Source organism: Protopterus annectens, chromosome 1.part1 (assembly GCF_019279795.1).
Source record: "Protopterus annectens isolate FY-2018-M chromosome 1.part1, PAN1.0, whole genome shotgun sequence".
Lineage (NCBI taxonomy): Eukaryota > Metazoa > Chordata > Ceratodontiformes > Protopteridae > Protopterus > Protopterus annectens.
Window position 1 is genome coordinate 1,273,646,301 of NC_056726.1, and position 18,755 is coordinate 1,273,665,055.

Genomic DNA, 18,755 nt, shown 5'->3' on the forward strand with positions numbered 1-18,755 from the left:
AATTTAAATATGTATAAGATCAGAAAAACAACAGAATGAAATAATATTCCCTACTCCCTTCGAGGAACCATCTCCACAGTTCCCTTACCCAAGAAGTATTGAGATTATACTAGCAGCAGGGCTGAAACCTCTTGCTTGCCAAAGAAAGCAACAAAGGAATGAACTACCAGCTTCAGCCTATGGGCAGTTTTTTTTTAATAATGTCTGAAACTCACCTGCACTTAGTAATAGTCTTACCAGCTCCACTGAACATAAGGGGCCGCCCTCCTAATTTTGGCAGCATACATGGGGTAGACAGAACTGATGCTGCTGGGTAACCAGAGATCACTGAGGCCTTTGCAGGAGGATCTGGGGAGGAGGAGTGGTCTGAAACTTAACTTCAAAAGACTTCCTCCTCCTGGAAACTGAGAGAGAGCAAAGAAGACGATTAAGGAAGGGCACACACTACCTTCAAGAAACAGCCTTTCTAATACTCTGTAGTAGATCATGTTACATTACGTTATGGCTTACATTCTAAGCTCTGTCTGTGTAATCTATCCAGCAAATACAGACAGAATTTTATAGCTTCTTCACCGTTACGTCACCTTCCAAAGCCAGACATTTCATAACATCTTGAGTCTGTTATTTTGCTTTTTTACATTTTCAGCAGCCTATTCTATGCATTCATGATTCTCGTCAGGTAATATTTCCCTGATTAAATAAACTAATTCCCCTGGCTCTGTGGCATACAGCTCTAAAGCCCTGACTAAAACAAGAGTTCACAGTGTTCACTCAGTTGCTATAACAGCTGTACAGGGGAGGTTGAGAGGGAGTGGCTTACCTTGGCTTGCTCATCCTGGAGAGAGGGACGATGGTGGACCAAGCTCCTCCTGTGCAAGTAGAAGCTTGTGTGAAACTATGGCTGTAGGATCAGAGGGCAGGAGCTTAGTGTACCCAAACAGATGATGATCACCCTTATACAATGGGTGCATGCACATACAAGATAGAGGGCATAGGACACTCCTGCCCTGACACTGGAGCTCACGTCAATCTAGGGTTGCCACCATTTCAAATGCCCAAAGTGGGACATTTTTTGTAGAAATGTGAGATTTTGCAGGACAACACATACCCACGTCCAGTGCAAAGGACAGAATTTCACTTTTTAGCCAAAATAAAAGCTTATTTTTGTAGCATTTGTGTTGCTTATGCGTTTTCATATAATGTATGTGTTTTAGATACAAGATAACTGTTTTATGCAACTATTAAAGAAAACTTAAGAAATACATTTTGTCTTAAAATCTCAGGACATTTGCCATTTATGAGTTTTTTTTGCAGGACACAACTGCCCAAAGTGGGACTATCCCTCCCAAAGAGGGACAGGTGGTAACCTTACGTCAATCATTACCAGAATTAGGGCATTACAAATACACCCATGTGACAGGACAGCAGTGAAGGTAAAAGCTACCATCATGCCTAGCTGTTTGACACTACACACCTCCAGCCTGATCTCAACCACTGATGGGGAAATAAATGGGCTGGGCTTATAGGGGGAGGCCTGATGGCCAATAGGCACAGCAAGAAAAACAATCAATCAAATGAAACTACTCGCAGCTGTGAATCCTTCTGCCCCCACAATACCTTCATTCTAAGTGCATTTGCTCAGAGTCTTCTGTTATTATCCTGTCCCTTAGGGCCTATAAAAAGTAAAATGAATCAAAATGGGAGGTATGAACTGCACCTGCCAAAATAGGTCCACATAACAAATGAATAAAACATTAACTATTGGTATATGGTTATTCAAGGCTAAAGTGTCTTGGTCATGTTTATTTTCTTACCTTTCGACTAAAGCATGTGGTTCACAAAGTGCCAAACCACATTTTCTCCCCTTCAGCAAACGTTTTCAGGTGCAGGTTGTGGAGAAAAAAAAACTTTTCAAAAATACCACTTCACCTATGATTGTGTCAGGCTTCATATGAGAAAGTTGCAGTGGTACCTAAAATCAGTGTGGCTTCAATACCTCCTCCAACTGGACCATTTCATTCCTCTACTCCCTTGTCTCAAACTGGAAATTCATTGGTGGATTCAGCAGCTATCTTTCAATCCTGGCTCCTTTCCACCCTCCTCAGCTCTCTCAAGAACTCTTCACAGATGCACTAGGGCTCGGGGGGGGGGGGGGGTTCAGGCATTCTGAATGTGTGGAGTCCTTTGGTCCCCTCAGCAGTGGGTGGCTGACATCAACAACAAGGAAATGTGTGCTATCATTCTGGCCCTTCAGGCTTTCCATGGACTCTGGGTCTCAGTGTCCCTTGAAGGTTTATACAGACACCACCACCACCATTATGTGGTATGTGAGCAAACAAGGGGGCACGAGGTCTTACCTTCTTTGCAGGTTAGCCCTTCAAACATGGAAAATGGCTATCAATCTGCAGGTTACCCTACAAGCAGTCTATATACCTTAAGAGAGCAATCGTGAGGCAGATTTTTTCAGCTGGTTCAAGGCACATCCTCACGAATGGATACTTCACAGGGATGTGTTTCTGGACATAGTTCATCAGTGGGGTATTCCTCAAGTAGATCTCTCTGCTGCCCCTCTGAACAAGCAACATCCTCAGTTATGTTCCAGATGCCATATATTTTTGTTGAAAGAGAATGCTCCTGTATGCCTTTCCTCTCCTTCCTCTTCTTCCAAGGGTCCTTCAAAAAATTGAGGAGGACTCTCCAAAAATCTTATTAGTGACTCCTTTTTCGCACAGACAGCACTGGTCCCTCCTCCTATTCCATCTGGCCAAGGGCAATCATAACAAGTTACTTCACTGCAAGGATCTTCTCAAACAGCAGTTGACAGTAGTCTTTCGTTTGACACTCATGTTGCTAAAGTAGTTAGGAAAACCTTCTATATTGCCCACCTGATCATGAAGGGATTCACATCTAGATCAAGGGAGGTCATCGTCCCCCTGTACTCATCACTCATTAGACCTATGATTGAGTACAATGCCCCGTGCGGAATGTATCTGACCAGACACCTGATGCAGCTTGAAAGGCCCCAAAAGTTCCTCACCAAAAGGATAAAGGGTCTCAAAAATATGTCTTATGCTGCCCGACTGAAAGAACTCCAGCTTTATTCAGTCTCATACCGCTTGCTCAGAGGTGACCTGTGCCTGACATATAAGGCCATGTCAAACCCAGATTTGATGAATATGCTTCACCTCAAAAAATCTAGATCCCTCAGAACCACAAGGCGGAGACTTAAACCTTGACACGGTTATAAATAGAACGTGCTGGAGGGACAGATTCATCACCCAGAGACTCCCTATGCTGTGGAACAAAATCCCGGTACATGTGAGGCAGAGCACCTCGCTGGCCTTGTTCAAGAGGAATCTTGACCAATGGATGGGAGATCGCAGATATACCCCAGGGATTACTTCAGTGTCACTGCTTGACAGAGGCACAGAAAAATGATAGGCATAGTTTTTATTCAAACTTAAGGGGTGGCGAAAGCCACATAACTATGGGCTAGGCTTATAAATGCCCTTGGGCAGATAGCCTAGTATGAACCTATGAACCTATGAACTCGCTTTCACCCTTATCTGTCCACTCTTCAACTTTACATTTTGGGTGCTAAGGTTTTGATTCCTTTCTGACACCAGTTTTCTGAGGACGTGCTTAGGGTCCTACAAGAGGCCAGGAAATCCAATACCAGAAAATCATATATGCCCAAATGAGAGAGATTTTCTGTCTGGTGTCTTAAACATCACCAAGACCCTTTTCATTGGAAGTCCCCTGGATTCTTTCTTACCTGTGTGAACTGCAACAGGCTGGCCTGGCATATTCTTCAGTGAAAGCCCACTTGTCAGCCATTTCTGCCAGTCTTCCACTTACTTCTCCTTTGGCCTCTAGGTTTGAGGTCAAGCAGTTTCTTCAAGGCATCCTGCATATTAGACTGCCAAGAAAATGCAATCCACCTTCCTGGAATCTTAATTTTGTTCTTGAAAAGCTGACTCACTACTACTTCATTGCAACATTGTACCTGGAACACTGTTTTTTGGTTGCTTTGACCACTGCCAGAAGGATATCTGAGCTATAGGCATTAATGAAGGTCCCTCCTTTTTTTTTATATGGATACATGGTGCGTCTCCATACAGATCCTTCTTTTATGCCCAAGGTGGTTAATGAGCTGTCACTTAGTCTACACATCCTCCTTGTTTTCCATTCTCCTCAATCTACTAGCAAGAAGGTTCTTCATTCTTTGGATGTGCACAGACAGCTCAGATATTATTTAGACAAGGCTAACGCCTTGTGTAAATATGACCAGCTTTTGTTTTTTTTTCATACCACAACTTTGGGTTTGGCAGTTTGTAAGTGAACCATCTTCTCATTTTTGGTATTGCTTTCATGGTAATCATTTGTCTGCTTCTGTGAGGACTCATTCTACTAGAGCAGTGGCTTTCTTCAAAGGTTTGGACACCAACTCTAGCCTTGAAGCTGCTACTTAGTCTTTGATTCCCATCTTCACTAAACCTTACAAATTAGGCTATTTCCAGGGTCTGGGCAGGCTTTGCCAAGGCTATCCTGCATGGCTTTGTGGACAGCCCCTCCCTACCTTCACTGAAGCTTTTTTTTACTCTCCCAGAAGTTAAGAACACTGCAACAATCATAATGAAGGACACTGCACAGTTGTGTAAAATCTTACCGTAACTGTAGATGTCCTTTTCACTGTTGCAGTATTCACTCCCTCCCTCTCTCCTACCCCCTTTTCTCTTCATTTTGCATGGATATTTTTTTTTTTGTACTAGCCGAGAGATTCCTCTCCTTTTTCCATTCCTTCCTTTTTCTGGATGTACATGTCCAAATATGGACCTAGTTCTCCTGGGGCACTTTGGTTCTGAGGTGGGAGCATAAATACATCACCTTTATGCCTTACGCTTGTGCAGGGAACATACTTCTGATGTAAAATGCTCCCTAGGTAATACAGGCTTTGGTATAATGGCCGGACATTAGGCTATCCTTGGCAGGAGATCACAGAGGTTGTGAATACTGCAACAGTGAAAAGAAGGACATCTACTGTTATGGTAAGATTTCATACAACTGTACTTTATTCCTCTTTTGATGCAAGAAACATATGGTAGCATACTACATGTGGTTAACTGCACAAACTGAGCAGTGAGATCAGGTGCAAAGTGGATAAAACTGATATAGCAAGCCCATTGCCTTCCAACAACTTAAAAATGCTGGTAGAATGGCTACAACTGCAGATAATGCCACAACATTAAGAGGCAAAAAGAGGCACAGGTAGGTTAGCCTAAATTATTGTGAAAAACTCAAAAAATGACCAGCAACCTATGCACCTACAATAATTCAACTCAGTTGAGTGACAGCACTCTTCTAAACAAAATTAGGACCTAACTTCCTTCCACATCACCATTTAAAGTACACCACTACCATCCCCAGGCACACCACACATGAATGCATGGCAACCAATCATTTCATTTCAAGTCATGACCTCCAATGAGGTACAAGAAAAAAAAAAGTCTCAAAAGGACTTCAAGAGTACAATCGTATTTGTATATTGCATTTAATAAGAACAAGCTTAAACGATTTCACACTTTGTGCTACATCAGGTTAAAATCAAATAAACTGATTTGCTCCATACATTTAAGAGGAGGTGATGTTAGTAATAAAACTGAAGTTTATGCAATAAAATGAATAAATACTCTTAGATGTGACCGGACATCAGGTCTGTACAAGATATGCAAGTTGAAACCTATTCTAAAATCTCACACTAAGATAATTGTATGATGCCCTTTAAGCATTAATTTTCTCAATTAATGTAACTGCTTTAATGATGTCATACAGAGTTTATTTAAATGTATGCACTGAATCAATTTATTTGCTTTTAACCTGAAGAAGAACAAAGTATGAAAGTGTTTAAGCTTGCTCATATTTCTTATTAAATATAATATAGAAATACGATTGTACTCCTGAAGTCCTTTGGAGCCATTTTTTTCTCGGATGCATGTTGATTGCATGGGCTCGGACTTAAACTTGCCTTGAGCTATCTTTTTTGAAGCCGACGTCCAGTGAGGTACTGATACTTCTAGAAAAACATGATGCATTCAGTTGTTCAGGCCCTCAAACATTACACCAAAGAATGATAAGACCTGTACAGCCACGCATCTTACACTTACCACAGGTACCATCTCACATAGCTGGAAGCACACATACTTCCATTACAAAAGACGTCTCACCCAAAACTCTATATGGTTTCAAGCCCATGACCAATAACTGTCCTCTGGAAAACATTCTTGAAAGAAAATGTACAGGGGCAGTTCCAAGTACATATCAGTAAATGTGCCATCCTTGCATAAATCAGTATAGGTTTAAACCAGACTACAGCAAATTTACAACTATCTGCACAGTTAAAAATGTTTTTATAATGCAGTGCAAATGGAACAGATGACAAGGACAATCTTATAGACCTCAGAACGGCATCTGAAACAGTGGACCATGCCCTCTTTTTGGGCACACTGTCAGACGGTTCTCTTCATATGTCGCAGGTAGAACATTTAGAATTATTAATGCCACCATGTCTTCCAACAACAGCACATTCCAAGCATGTAAGCCCCAAGGCTGTCCTAGTACGACTATTCGTCTCATTGTTTTATCAACCAGAGAAGAAGTTGTGGATAATAATTAATGAAGAGTTGATACATTTAATTTTGGACAGGAAGAGGTAAGTGGGATAATTTGATCCTCTCAACAGAACAAGCTACACTTCAAAGTGGAAAGGAATGATGATAAAGCAGTGGGATAATTCAAATAAGGAAAGAGTGGGATTTTGGATGCAGATCCTTAAGGAGAACAACAGTCATACATAACATTACATCCATAAATTAGCAAAAAGTATACCAAGTACTAAGCCAACAAAGGAATGGAGAAAGGAACGTCTGCCAATAGAGATGACTGCACTTAGGGATACAGAGAATAGACAAAAGGGGGCTGGAATTTACTGGAGGAAGAAGACAAAGGAACTAAGGTAATGGGAACAAATAATTACAAAAGGAAAGGTAACAGAGTGGTAAGAGACCAAGACGACATGTGGACTGCAGGCTAGGGATTGTCTTCTCTATCAGAGATTGATAGAGTATAGACAAAGAGAACGGGACAGGGGATTCCTAAATGCAAGACTTGCACTGGTTGAGTTTTTAGTTGAATCTGAAATAGAAGCTGCTATTAAAAAAGGGTATAAGTTGTATGGCATATAAAATATTGCACTATAACTACAGGAATCAACCAGAAGCCAGAAAAGACTGGGAAGAGCAATTAGATGAGCAATTCACAAAGAAACAACGGGAGGACATATGTATGGCTCCCAAATATGCAACAGAATCTAAAAGATTTAGGATTTTTACTTGTGTTTGTATACATACTGTTATACCCTAAGCAGACTCCAAAGAAGTTTTCCTCAGGTAGATGGCAAGTGTTGGAGGTGTGATGTGGAAGAAAGCGGTAACTGGGAACTAATGATTTTTTTTGTTTGAGCTAAGGTACAGGATCTGGACTGCCTAGACACAGTAAGGCCTTGTTAAGCTTAATTTTTATGGCTGCCAAAAAAGCAATTACTAGAAAATGGAAATCAAAAACAAAATTAACTATATTTGAAGTGGTAAATATTGTAACATAGATAAAAGAACAGGAAGTGGGATCTTTAGAAAAGGGTAGGAGCAGATTACATAGAAAAAATGGAAATTGTGGGAACATAACATACAGAAAAATGTTTTGGAAGAGGAATTAGGTTTAAGACAAGGCAGGTACTGATTAATGTATGTAACGTTGCTTAGACTGTAAGATAACAGAACAATATATGCGATGCATAATGTTTGTAAATGTGAACTTGTTAATATGGTTAGATTACTTTTATATAAATGTAAGTTTGCCTATATCACAAGTGATAGTTCAATAAAGGTGTTTAAAAGACACTTCCTCACTCAAGTGCACCCTACATGATGATACCGCACTTTTTTATATAACATATGCCTCTGTTAAATGGCTGTAGGAGCACATGAAAAAAAGGAGTCAACCTCCTAGAGAAACAGCTACTGGAAAAAAAATCAACTTCCAGAAAAGCAGTCTTCCCAGATCCACAAGGCCCAGCTACCTCCAGGCTCATTCACCAAAAAGATCACCTTGGTCTGCTGTTTATCCAGCTATTCTCTTTTCCCTTTCATACTAAAATGCAAAAAAAGAGAAAAAAAAATCGGAACCACCAAGCTGTAAAACACGTAATTTAATAAAATAAACACAGAATAAGCACTTTCAGGTTACACACACTTCTTCAGACAAATTACAACCTGATAAAACTTCACATTTAAAATATCAAATAACCAATGAAATTCAATAGTGAATCCGCCTCATCTTTAAGGTGGGCTTTATCAGGATTACACCATTCAGGCCTGGGGGTCTATGTGCTGCCAGTTCAACTATCCATTTAGACTCGTGGTATTCAGTTAAATTGCATAACCCCCCCCCCCCCCAACTGGAAACATTCACTATCTGTAGTACCATGAAATTAAAGGTGTGTGTGCTACTGCTGGTAATGTGTTGGTCCAACAAAGCATTGCATTCATTACCTAAGTGTATGGCTCACATATGCTGTACAATCCTGTTCTTTAAATTTACAATTAGTCTTGCCTACGTAAAATGAGTGGCAATCTTTACACTCGGCCAAATATATAACATCTGTTGTGTGACAATCTGCATAACGAGTCAAGAAATATTCCTTTTTGATCACAGGATGTACAGATAAATTATGCTGTCTTATGTACTGGCAAGCCTTGCAGTGCCTGTCGTATAGTCTTAACCCTTTTAATTTAGTGTCTATCATTACACAACAAGTCTTTCAAATTTTTATGCCTTTTGAAACAAAACAGCAGTTGATCAGTTACAATGTTCTTAATTTTATCATCAGTTAACAAAATGCCCCAGTTTTGTCTAATATTGCATATGCCTCCTGTGTTGTTGCTAAACTTTATGTTAACATGTAACGGTTGTTGACCTGATGTCCTTGAGGGCTGTATGTCATTGCTGCTCCTAGAAAACTAACATTTTGCCCTATTGGCCCTCTCCTTCTGACACTGTCCAAATGCTCGCTGTATTATATCTCCTGTATAACCTCTTTTACTAAAGTCATTAACCAACTCAGATGACCTCTCTTTGAAGTTGTCATTTGTGCACAATCTTGACATCCTATAAAATTGACCTTTTGCTATGTTACTAAACAAATGCCTCGGATACATACAATCATGGACCAGAAGGGTATTCTTACAGCACTCCTTCCCTATTCAGGCTAGTCCCTACTACGCCCTCATTGCTTTTAAATTTGCGTATGTCCAAAAAATCTATAGAAGTGTCAGAACACACAACACTTCTTGTGTCTTTCGGCTCATCCCGGTTAGGGGTCGCCACAGCGGAACTCCGGTCCGCTAATATTTGGTAGTGGATTTTTACATGCCGAGTTACCAGCCCTGACGCACAACCTTCAACAAAGGCATGCCCATTCACACATGCCACCACACAGAAGATGCTCTAGCTGAGAATCGAACGCAACAACGTCTTACTGTGAGGCGACAACGCTACTGCAGCACCACTACCGCGGGTCAGAACACACAACACTAAATCTTAAAAAATCCACGGTGTTTTCCAAATGGGCAATGAACTTAAATAACTCATCACAGGTGCCCCCCCTCCCCCCCCACAACAGAACTACATCATCCACAAAATGGACGTAATATTTTAAGCAAATTTTCCTTTCAAAAGATGTATTAAACATAACCCGATCCTCCCAAAATACTAAGACTAAACAGGCACAAGAATTGCCACAGGATGTCCCCATGGCTACGCCAGTATTTTCTGGAGATAGAAATTATCAAACAAAAAAATTTTATTACTCAGTACGTGATCCAAAAGCAAACACTGTTCACTTCTATATGTGTCAAACACTGAACCTGGTTCATAAACCTCTCAAGAGCTATCAGACCATATTCCTTCAGAATAACAGTAAATAAACTGTTAATATCTATGGTCACAAATAAACAATCACTATGTTCAGGAATAGTATCCAAGTGTTCGTGTAAAGATTGTAAAAAAATGCGGTATCTTTTAACACCCTCGGTACATTGTTCAAGCACAATTTCAACTTCGACTCAACCCATACTGAAATATTTTCAGTAACCCATCTCCTACTGCACACAATCGTGCGGAGGGGAGGGTCTACAGGGTTCTTGTGCATCTTTGGGAGAGCTTTAAGCACAGGAACAACAGGGTGTTCAATCCATACAAATTAAAAAATTTCATCAGTAATACAATTGCTCTTATTCAAATTAAATAAATCACGCTTTACCTTATTTTCTATCATTTTAGCCTCAATGGGAGACATCCGTTGGTACGTGTTCCTATCATTCAACATACAGTGTACCTTTTCATTATAATAGCTAGCATTCATCACCAAAACCGCTCCCCCTTTGTCAGCCGGTTTTATGATTTTATTTTCATTTATTAGTGCATGCATGTCATTGATTTGCTGTTAAATTAAGAAAAACATTCTGCTTATGTTAAATCATATAATTAGTTATATCATTTTCACATGCCTTAAGAAAAATCTCTGCAGCTGAGCTAAGGGAGGTTGAAAGTGCTGGGTTGTCCCAGTATACTACAATTAAATAAATCAGTATTACCAAAGAGCTTAATTTCTGATAAACAACCTCAACTCAATAAATAAGTTACTGAAATCACACTCTGTGCTAGGCACAAAGGTTAACCCTTTGTTCAAAATATAAAATTTGATAAACTATAAATCATAAATGTTAAAAACAATACAGTCACCATCTCGAGTCATACTGAAGTCTTGCGGAGCTTCACATTCAGACTCTGTGGCTGTCCCTTTTAGATATTGGCTTTTTTCTTTACTGGAACTGGTAAAACATGAAAAGAAGCATTGGTCAATCTTGGGCCTCGCTCCTAACAGGTTTGTTTCATTATCTACAGGTGGAATGATGTTTGCAGACCCAACGCCATGGAAAAACGTTGATTTTCAGCATATGTATTTAAATTAGATAAAGAAGCACTGGTGGTGGGACCCAAATGCTGAGGAACTGCTGTAAGGGATGTTGTTATGTTGCTCACAGTCTTAAAACTTCCCTTATCGGCTTTTAAGGTGGACTGCCAGTTCCATGCTATGTTGGAGTTCATCACTGGACCTGTAGTACCAGAGGTATCTATTGGCAAGGTGAAAATATGGCCTTTACAAAATCATTGTAGTCTCTGCATTTTCTTTGATTTTAACCTTTGAAGTTTGGAATCATAGGTGGTAACCGCACAATACAGCTCATTTAGTCTGTGTTGATGACATTTCATGAAATTGGTTCATAGGTAAGTACTATGCTGTCTGGCCGACAGCATCTATAAGCCTAGCCAGAATGTGTTGGCTTTCGCCACCCCCTTAGATTAGTTCCCTGTGCCTCTGTCCAGCACAGCCACTGCAGTAATCCCCAGGGCAAATTTTCTGTTTCCCATCCACTCGTCAAGGTTTCTCTTGAAGAGAGTTAGTGAGGGGCTCTGCCTAATGTAGACTGGAATCCTGCTCCAAAGCATGGGGAGTCTCTGGGACAGGAATTGATCCCTCCAGCACGTCCTATTTATCGTTGTGGTGAGGTTTAGATCCCTAGAGCGTGTGGCTCTCGGGGATTTTTTTTTTTTTTAGGTAGAGCATGTCCATCAATTCTGGGTTGGACATGGCCTTAAATGTCAGGCAGAGAACACCTCTGAGTAAGCGGTATGCAACAGAGTACAGCTGGAGTTTCTTCAGTCAGGCTACATAGGGCATCTGTTGGAGGCCAGTAATCCTCTTGGTGAGGTACTTCTGTGGTCTTTCCAGCTGTTGCAGGTGTCTTGTACGGTACATCCCAAATGGGGCATTGTACTCTATGATGGGTCTGATGAGTGATGAGTAGAGGGGCACAATAACCCCTTTTGTTCCAGATGCAAACCCTTTTGTGATTAGGTGGGCCACATAGAAAGATTTTCTAACCACCTTGGCAATATGATTATCAAAGGAGAGATTACTATCTACTGGAGTCCCCAGATCCCTTATTACATTTTCTGTATTTAGGGGACTACCACGTATATGGTAGTTCACGGATACTTTGTTTTTTCCAAAGGGGATGACTATGCACTTTTTGGCATTTAGCTTAAGGACATGATTTTGACACCAGGTATCCGTCTCAGTGAGACCTTTCTGGAGGATGTCTGTATCAGTCGGAGAATCAATTATGGCCCCCAGTTTGCAGTCGTCTGCGAACTTGGTCAGCCATAGTCCTCCTGTGCTTGCCTGTACCTCTAGAAGTATATACCGAACAGTAAGGGTCCCAGGACTGAGCCCTGGGGGACGCTACTTGTAACCGGTTTAGTCTCAGACCTAGAGTCTGTAACTATCACCATGTGGGTTCTATCCATGAACCAACTGGCAACCCATCTCATGACGTAGGGGTTTATGTTCGGGCTGGTGAGCTTGTCTATAATACCAGAATGGTGAATGGTGTCGAAAACCTTTGCAAGGTCTAGGTAGGCTGTCTGGACCTCCATTCCCTCATCTAAAGCCTTGGTAACTGTCTCAAAGAAGTCCACCAGGTTTAGGAGGCCTGATCTTCCCTTAAAAAAGCCAAACTGTGCAGGGTCCAATATTAGGAAGTTCCCAATGTCTCTGTTAATGAGTTCCATGATGATGCGCTCCATAGCCTTGCAGACCAGGCTAGTCAGGCGTATAGGGCGATAGCTCCCAGGGTCCATTGTGGCTTCACCTTTGTGGGGTGGGATAACTGTTGCTGTGTGCCACTCTATGGGTATGTAGCCTGTAGAGAGGCCAAGATTGAACAGTGTGTTTAGGTGAGGGGTTAGTTCATTTTGGAGCTTGTGTAAGACACAGCCTGGGACACCATCCGGTCCCATTGAAGCTGTGTTTTTAGCTTTGGATAGGGCTGTTTTAACCTGTGTGTCAGTGACTGCTGGGGCTCTACATTCTTCTGGTATGGTTATGGGCCCTTTAGGGGGTGAGAGGGGGGTGAAGTTTGCACTAAACCTGTCTGCCAGAATGTTGGCAATATGTCGGTTCAGTGTATTTTGTGCCATTCTGCACTAACTCAGAGCAGATCTGAGAGTTTCCACTTAGGTTCTTGACATAGCTGAAGAATGCTTTGTGGTTATCTTTGTAGTCCTTGGCAATTTTTCTTTCAAAGCCAGCCTTGGATGATTTTATAAAGGATCATAGTTCTTGCTGATACTGTTCCGAGATGTCTTTCCTTCTTGGGATTTTACTCTTTTCTGTAATAGCTTCCTCCTATTGTATAGCTTGTTTATGGCAGGAGTCCACCAGACTGGTTTCCTTTTCTTGGAGGAGTGAGTCTCGGTTTTGCTTGGGATAGCACGATCCATGCATTCTTGCAGGTGCTGATAAGAGTGCCTCTGTAAGGGATTCAGCAGCTTGGACAGTGTTATCCTTTAGCATGGGGGCTGTGAACCTTTCCACCTCGGTCTTAAGTAACATGAAGTTTGCTTTTGAAAAGTTTTTCATGGTGGTTTCCTTGACTGGAGGTGGGGATGGAATGTGGATATCCAGAGTGATAAGTCTATGGTCTGATCTAACCAGTGAGGGGTTGACCTCTGGTGTGGAACACCAGTCGCCCATGTTGGTGATGACCATGTCCAATATGTTGTCACCTCTGGTGGGGGTGTTGACCAGTTGATCCAGGGCGTTTGAGTTTATAAATTCTAGGAAGCGCTGGGCAAGGGAGTTAGTACTTGAGTGGTTCTCCCAGTTAATGTTTGGGTAATTAAATCACACAATATTAGGGTGTTTGGTAGGACCTTCATATTCTCCAGTGTCTCCAGAAATGTGGAATGGGGGTCCTGGGTAATGGTGGGTGATCTGTTGCAAGCTACAATTTGAATTGCAGTTTTGCCCATTGTTAGTTGCACATGGATGATCTCTGAGGCATCGTGCTGCGCCACTAACCTGGAGGCGTGGTTATCCTTGATTAATATGGATACACCCCCACCTTTTGTGTTTCGGTCCAGGTTCTGTAGCCGAAAAGTATGGTATGAGTTATAGCCTGGTAGTGCTGGGGTGCTCTCTGGAGCCTTAAACCAGGTTTCTGTTACTGCGCAGATATCGATGTTCTCCATACTGAGGAGTGCCTAGAGTGCATGCATTTTGAGGTTTGGACTTCTGGCGTTGAGTAACATTACCCTCAGTTTTTGGTCTTTGGTGGTGGGTTTGTCTTTTGAGCCTTGCCTAAAAAAGGCACTATGGGGGGGGCAAAAGCCTTGGCCAGTATTCAAAAGCCTACGGGTGACAGGTGCAAGCCATCTCTTGCGAAGCAATGTGGCTTGTCGAGCATGTTATCCCAGGTGGAAAGATACTGGATCCCCTTTGAATGACAACGGAAACTTAGCCAATTGTTGAAATTGATCATGTTTTCATTATACTGTGGCATCATTCTTGGTGAGGGTAGGATGCTACTCAAGGTCAGGGTCATACCGGCCCCGGGCTAGGTGATCAGAGAGCTCTTCCAGATCTCTTTTCATGTAGTCCAGGGAGGTACATCTCAGGTCATTCACACCAACATGGACAATGACAGAGTCGTATTTGTACTTGTTCTGGTGTGATCCGAGTGCTTGTGTTATGTGGCGGATCCTAACTGTAACCTTCTCCTTGTCCAGCTTAGTTAGTGGGACATCAGTGTGCCTGACTATAGAGTTGCCTATTACTAGTGTATTGGGTATGTTATTTTGCCTTAAGGGCTGTGATTGTGTGGCACACTGATTATGTGAAGTATGTGTTTCATGGTTTGTGATGGGGTGTGGAGGTTGCTTGGATGTCTGCTTTGGAGGTCTCTGTTGCTTTTGCAGATTTTTATTTAGAGCCTCCGAGTATGTTTTCATGTACTTATGTGTGTTATTTGCAGGTGTTGGTTTAATAGGTCTATGTGAGACTGGTGGTGTGTTGCAAGTATTTCCCTTCTCCACTTGACTGTCAGTTCCAGTCTTGGGTTGAGAGAGCTTTGCCTCCAGTCTGGCTGTATAATTTCATCTCTCGCATATATTAGTGTTCGGTGGTAGGAGGAGAGGGTTGTCTGTGTACCTAAGGCAGTTGTAACATTGCCTCAAAATGCCCAGATTCACAAGTTGGACTGAAGAGTACACCTGAAACTGCCCGTTGGACATGACTGAATAAGTAAAGTGAGCTGTTTTACTGATTGGCTGGTAGGGATGAATAGACAGCCTTGTCCATCTGGACAGTACAGATATTTCAGTATGGGTTGAGTTGAAGCTGAAATTGTGCTTGAACAATGTACCAAGGGTGTTAAAAGACACAGTGCATTTTTTACAGTCTTTACACGAACACTTGGATACTAATCCTGAACATAGTGATGGTTTGTGACCATGGATATTAACAGTTTATTTACTGTTATTCTGAAGGAATATGATCCGACAGCTGTTGAGAGGTTTATGAACCAGGTTCAGTCTTTGACACCTATGGAAGTGAACAGGGTTTGTTTGCTTTTGGATCACGTCCTAAGTAATAACATTTTTTTGTTTGATAAAATAAATTTTTAATAATAAAATAAATTTTTCACCAAACATGCCAATATATATATATATAAAAAAAAGTTATGTACTCACCATAACATTCCATCTGAGCTGCTAGTTTTCATTTGTCTTCAACCTGTGAGAGCGAGATTCGGCAAGGATCCGACTCAGCCACATACTCCAGCATCGGATCCAAGCCCCTCCCCTACCCATAATGCCCCCATCTTCCACCCCCCCCCTCAGATCGAGTTTGTTGCAGAACACCAGCACCTCAACCTAGACCATATGCCTCTAGACCTGGCATTATCACACAACTCACTAGAGAGAAAAATAGCCAAAACACATGGGTCATGCCTCTTTCATCCCATCCACTACGCAGCCCACATAAGGCAGGGGGATGGAGGGAGGGACTGTTGAACACAAATGAAAAGTAACAACTCAGATGGAACGTTATGGTGAGTACATAACTTTTTTATCTGAAGTTGTTGTTTTTGTTTGATCTTCAACCTGTGGGACACAGTCCCCAGCTACCAATGAACCCTGGGAGGTCTTCATGGAAGGATGTTCCAGAGCACAGCTGAGCCAAAGGATGCCCTGGTCCTGGAAAGGTGGTCCAATTTATAATGGGAGATAAATGTGTGTATTGACACCCAGGTAGCAGCAGAACAAATATCATCTAAGGAAACCCTGGAACAAAAGGCTGCAGAAGTAGCAAAATAGCTGATGGAATGCGCCCAGACAAGCCCTGATGAAGATAACTCTTTGGCTCAAAAGGCCAGCGAAATGCACTCAGAAATCCATCGAGCAATAGTAACCTTAGAGATGGGCTTTCCCAAGAAAGGTTTAGAAAAGGAAACAAAAAGTTGATCAGATTTACGAAAAGATTTATTTCTCTGCAAATAGAAATGCAGCTGCCTGTGGACATCAAGGAAGTGCAACTTGTACTCTCCTTTATTCTGGAGATTTGGAAAGAAAACTGGAAGGTTGATGACCTGCTTAATATTGGACTCTGATGCCACTTTCAGCAGGAATGATGGATTTGTCTGCAGAGATTCTCTGGCTTTATGAAATACCATATAAGGAGGCTTGATAGACAAAGCACGAATCTCCGAAACTCTCTTGGCTGAGGTAACTGCAACCAAAAACGCTGTCTTCAAAGAAAGGAACTGCAACTCAGTCATAGCGGTTTGTTCAAAGGGGGGAAAACCGAGCTTGCAGCACCAAGGTGAGATACAAAAGGGAGCATTAAGTCCCTAACTGGAGGCCTAAGGAGAAAAGTACCTTTCAAATAGGCCTTACAAAGCTTGGACAAAGCTAAATAAGCCAAATTCTTGCCTATCTGAAAATTCGAGATCACTACTAATTGTACCTTGGCTGTAGAGAAGCTAGCACCATGATTAAAAATATCTGTCAGAAACTCCAAAATGACGAACTGGCGCAGTGAAAGGATCCAGGTCATGCTGAGAAGCCCAAATCCAGAAATGCCTCCATTTACTACAGTAAACCTTCCTCATAGACGATTTATGAGCCTCTACCAAAATCTTCTTAATGGGAGAAGACAGCCCGAGAGTCCTAACTATCAAGGGAACTGGAGCAGCCAAGCTGTGAGCTTCAGGCTGACTAAGTCTGGATGAGGGATGTGTAATCAGATTTGGAATGGAATCTAGCATCTAAGGTGGACATACTGCATGAGACCACAGAGAGGGGAACCAAACTTAGCGAGGCCAGAAAGGGGCAATGAGGATCACTGAGCTCCCCAGTCATCAAGCATTCTGAATGAACTTGGATATCAGAGGCAGCAGAGGGTATGCATATAGTAGACCGGAGGGGCAAGCATGAACTAGAGCATCTCGGAGGGGCTCCCCCGGATGGAGGTTCAGAGCAAAAAACCTGCTGCACTTCGCATTGGAAAGAGGTGAAGAGATTGCAGCAAGGCTAAACCCACTTTGGAAAGATCTGTTCCACTACTGAAGGATTCAGAGACCACTCGTAAGTCTTCAGAAGAGATCTGCTGAGCCTGTCCGCTAGTATGCTGGCCCTCCCCTGAAATGTCAGTTGCCACCAGAAAACGACCAGAAGAAATCGCCCACTCCCACAATCTCATGGCTTCGCAACAAAGGGGGTAAGATCTGGTCCCCACCTGTTTGTTGATGTACCAGGCTATTGACATACTGTCTGTCTGGATTGCAATAGTCCCTACAGAAATAAAGGCATGAAGAGCTTGCAGTGCCAAAAGCACTGCCCTCATCTCCAAGACACTGATATGCAGATGGGTCTCCTGGGAAGACCACGTGCCTTGGACTGTCCTTCCCATGCAATACCCCCCCACCCAAGCAGGGAGGCATCCATGGTCACTGTGATCACAGGGGAGGGAAGAATGAACGGATGACCCAGAAGATGATCCAGGGACTGAAGCCACCAAAGAAGTGAATCCTTGCAAACTGGAGATAACCGAACAGGATGTGATCAGGGAAGGTCTAGTAAGGACCACTGAACTGCCAGAGTCTATTGAAGGACCCTCATATGAAGGTGCGCTGTTGGAACAAGAGTGATAGTGGCCGCCATGGACCTCAACGCCCGAAGAAATGAATCCGCTGGGGGATGTCTGGACTGATGGATGTAAGAAACATGATGTCAGAGGGTTAACAGTCTGTCCGGCAGAAACATCTAGGCTTGGACAGAGTCTACCCAGGCCCCAATGAAGTTGAGAACCTGTACTTGTGCCAACTGGGACTTGTTGAGGTTTATGGTTATGCCTAGATAGTGAGTGGTCGTAAGAAGATCCCTAGCTTAATACAGTCGATGCCTGGAGGAAGCGGATAGGAGCCAATCATCCAGGTAGGGAAAAACCTGAAACCCCTGCAGCTGCAGGTGAGCCGCCACTACCACCATCACTTTGGTGAACACCCTGGGGGCGGTGGTGAGCCCAAAGGGAAGTGCTCTGAACTGAAAATGACTGGCTCCCAGCTGGAAGCAGAGGAACCTCCGAGAGGGCCTGTTCATCTTGATGTGATAGTACTGGAGGTCCACAGAGCACGTCCAGTCATTTCTATGCAGGAAGGGCAGAATAGATTAAAGAGCGACCATCTGGAATTGCATCTTGGCAACTGAAAGGTTTAGAGTTGCCAGATCCAGAA

At 42.5% G+C, this 18,755-nt stretch overlaps 1 protein-coding gene across 1 annotated transcript in view; it reads right to left on the reverse strand.

The window, feature by feature from the left end:
* LOC122816168 (isochorismatase domain-containing protein 2-like) overlaps positions 1-18,755 on the reverse strand; it is a 141,328-nt gene that overhangs the window by 13,912 nt on the left and 108,661 nt on the right. The window contains exon 4 of the mRNA XM_044088922.1: positions 10,444-10,555. Coding sequence (XP_043944857.1) covers positions 10,444-10,555 — 112 coding nt within the window. The remainder of the gene's footprint in view (positions 1-10,443; positions 10,556-18,755) is intronic.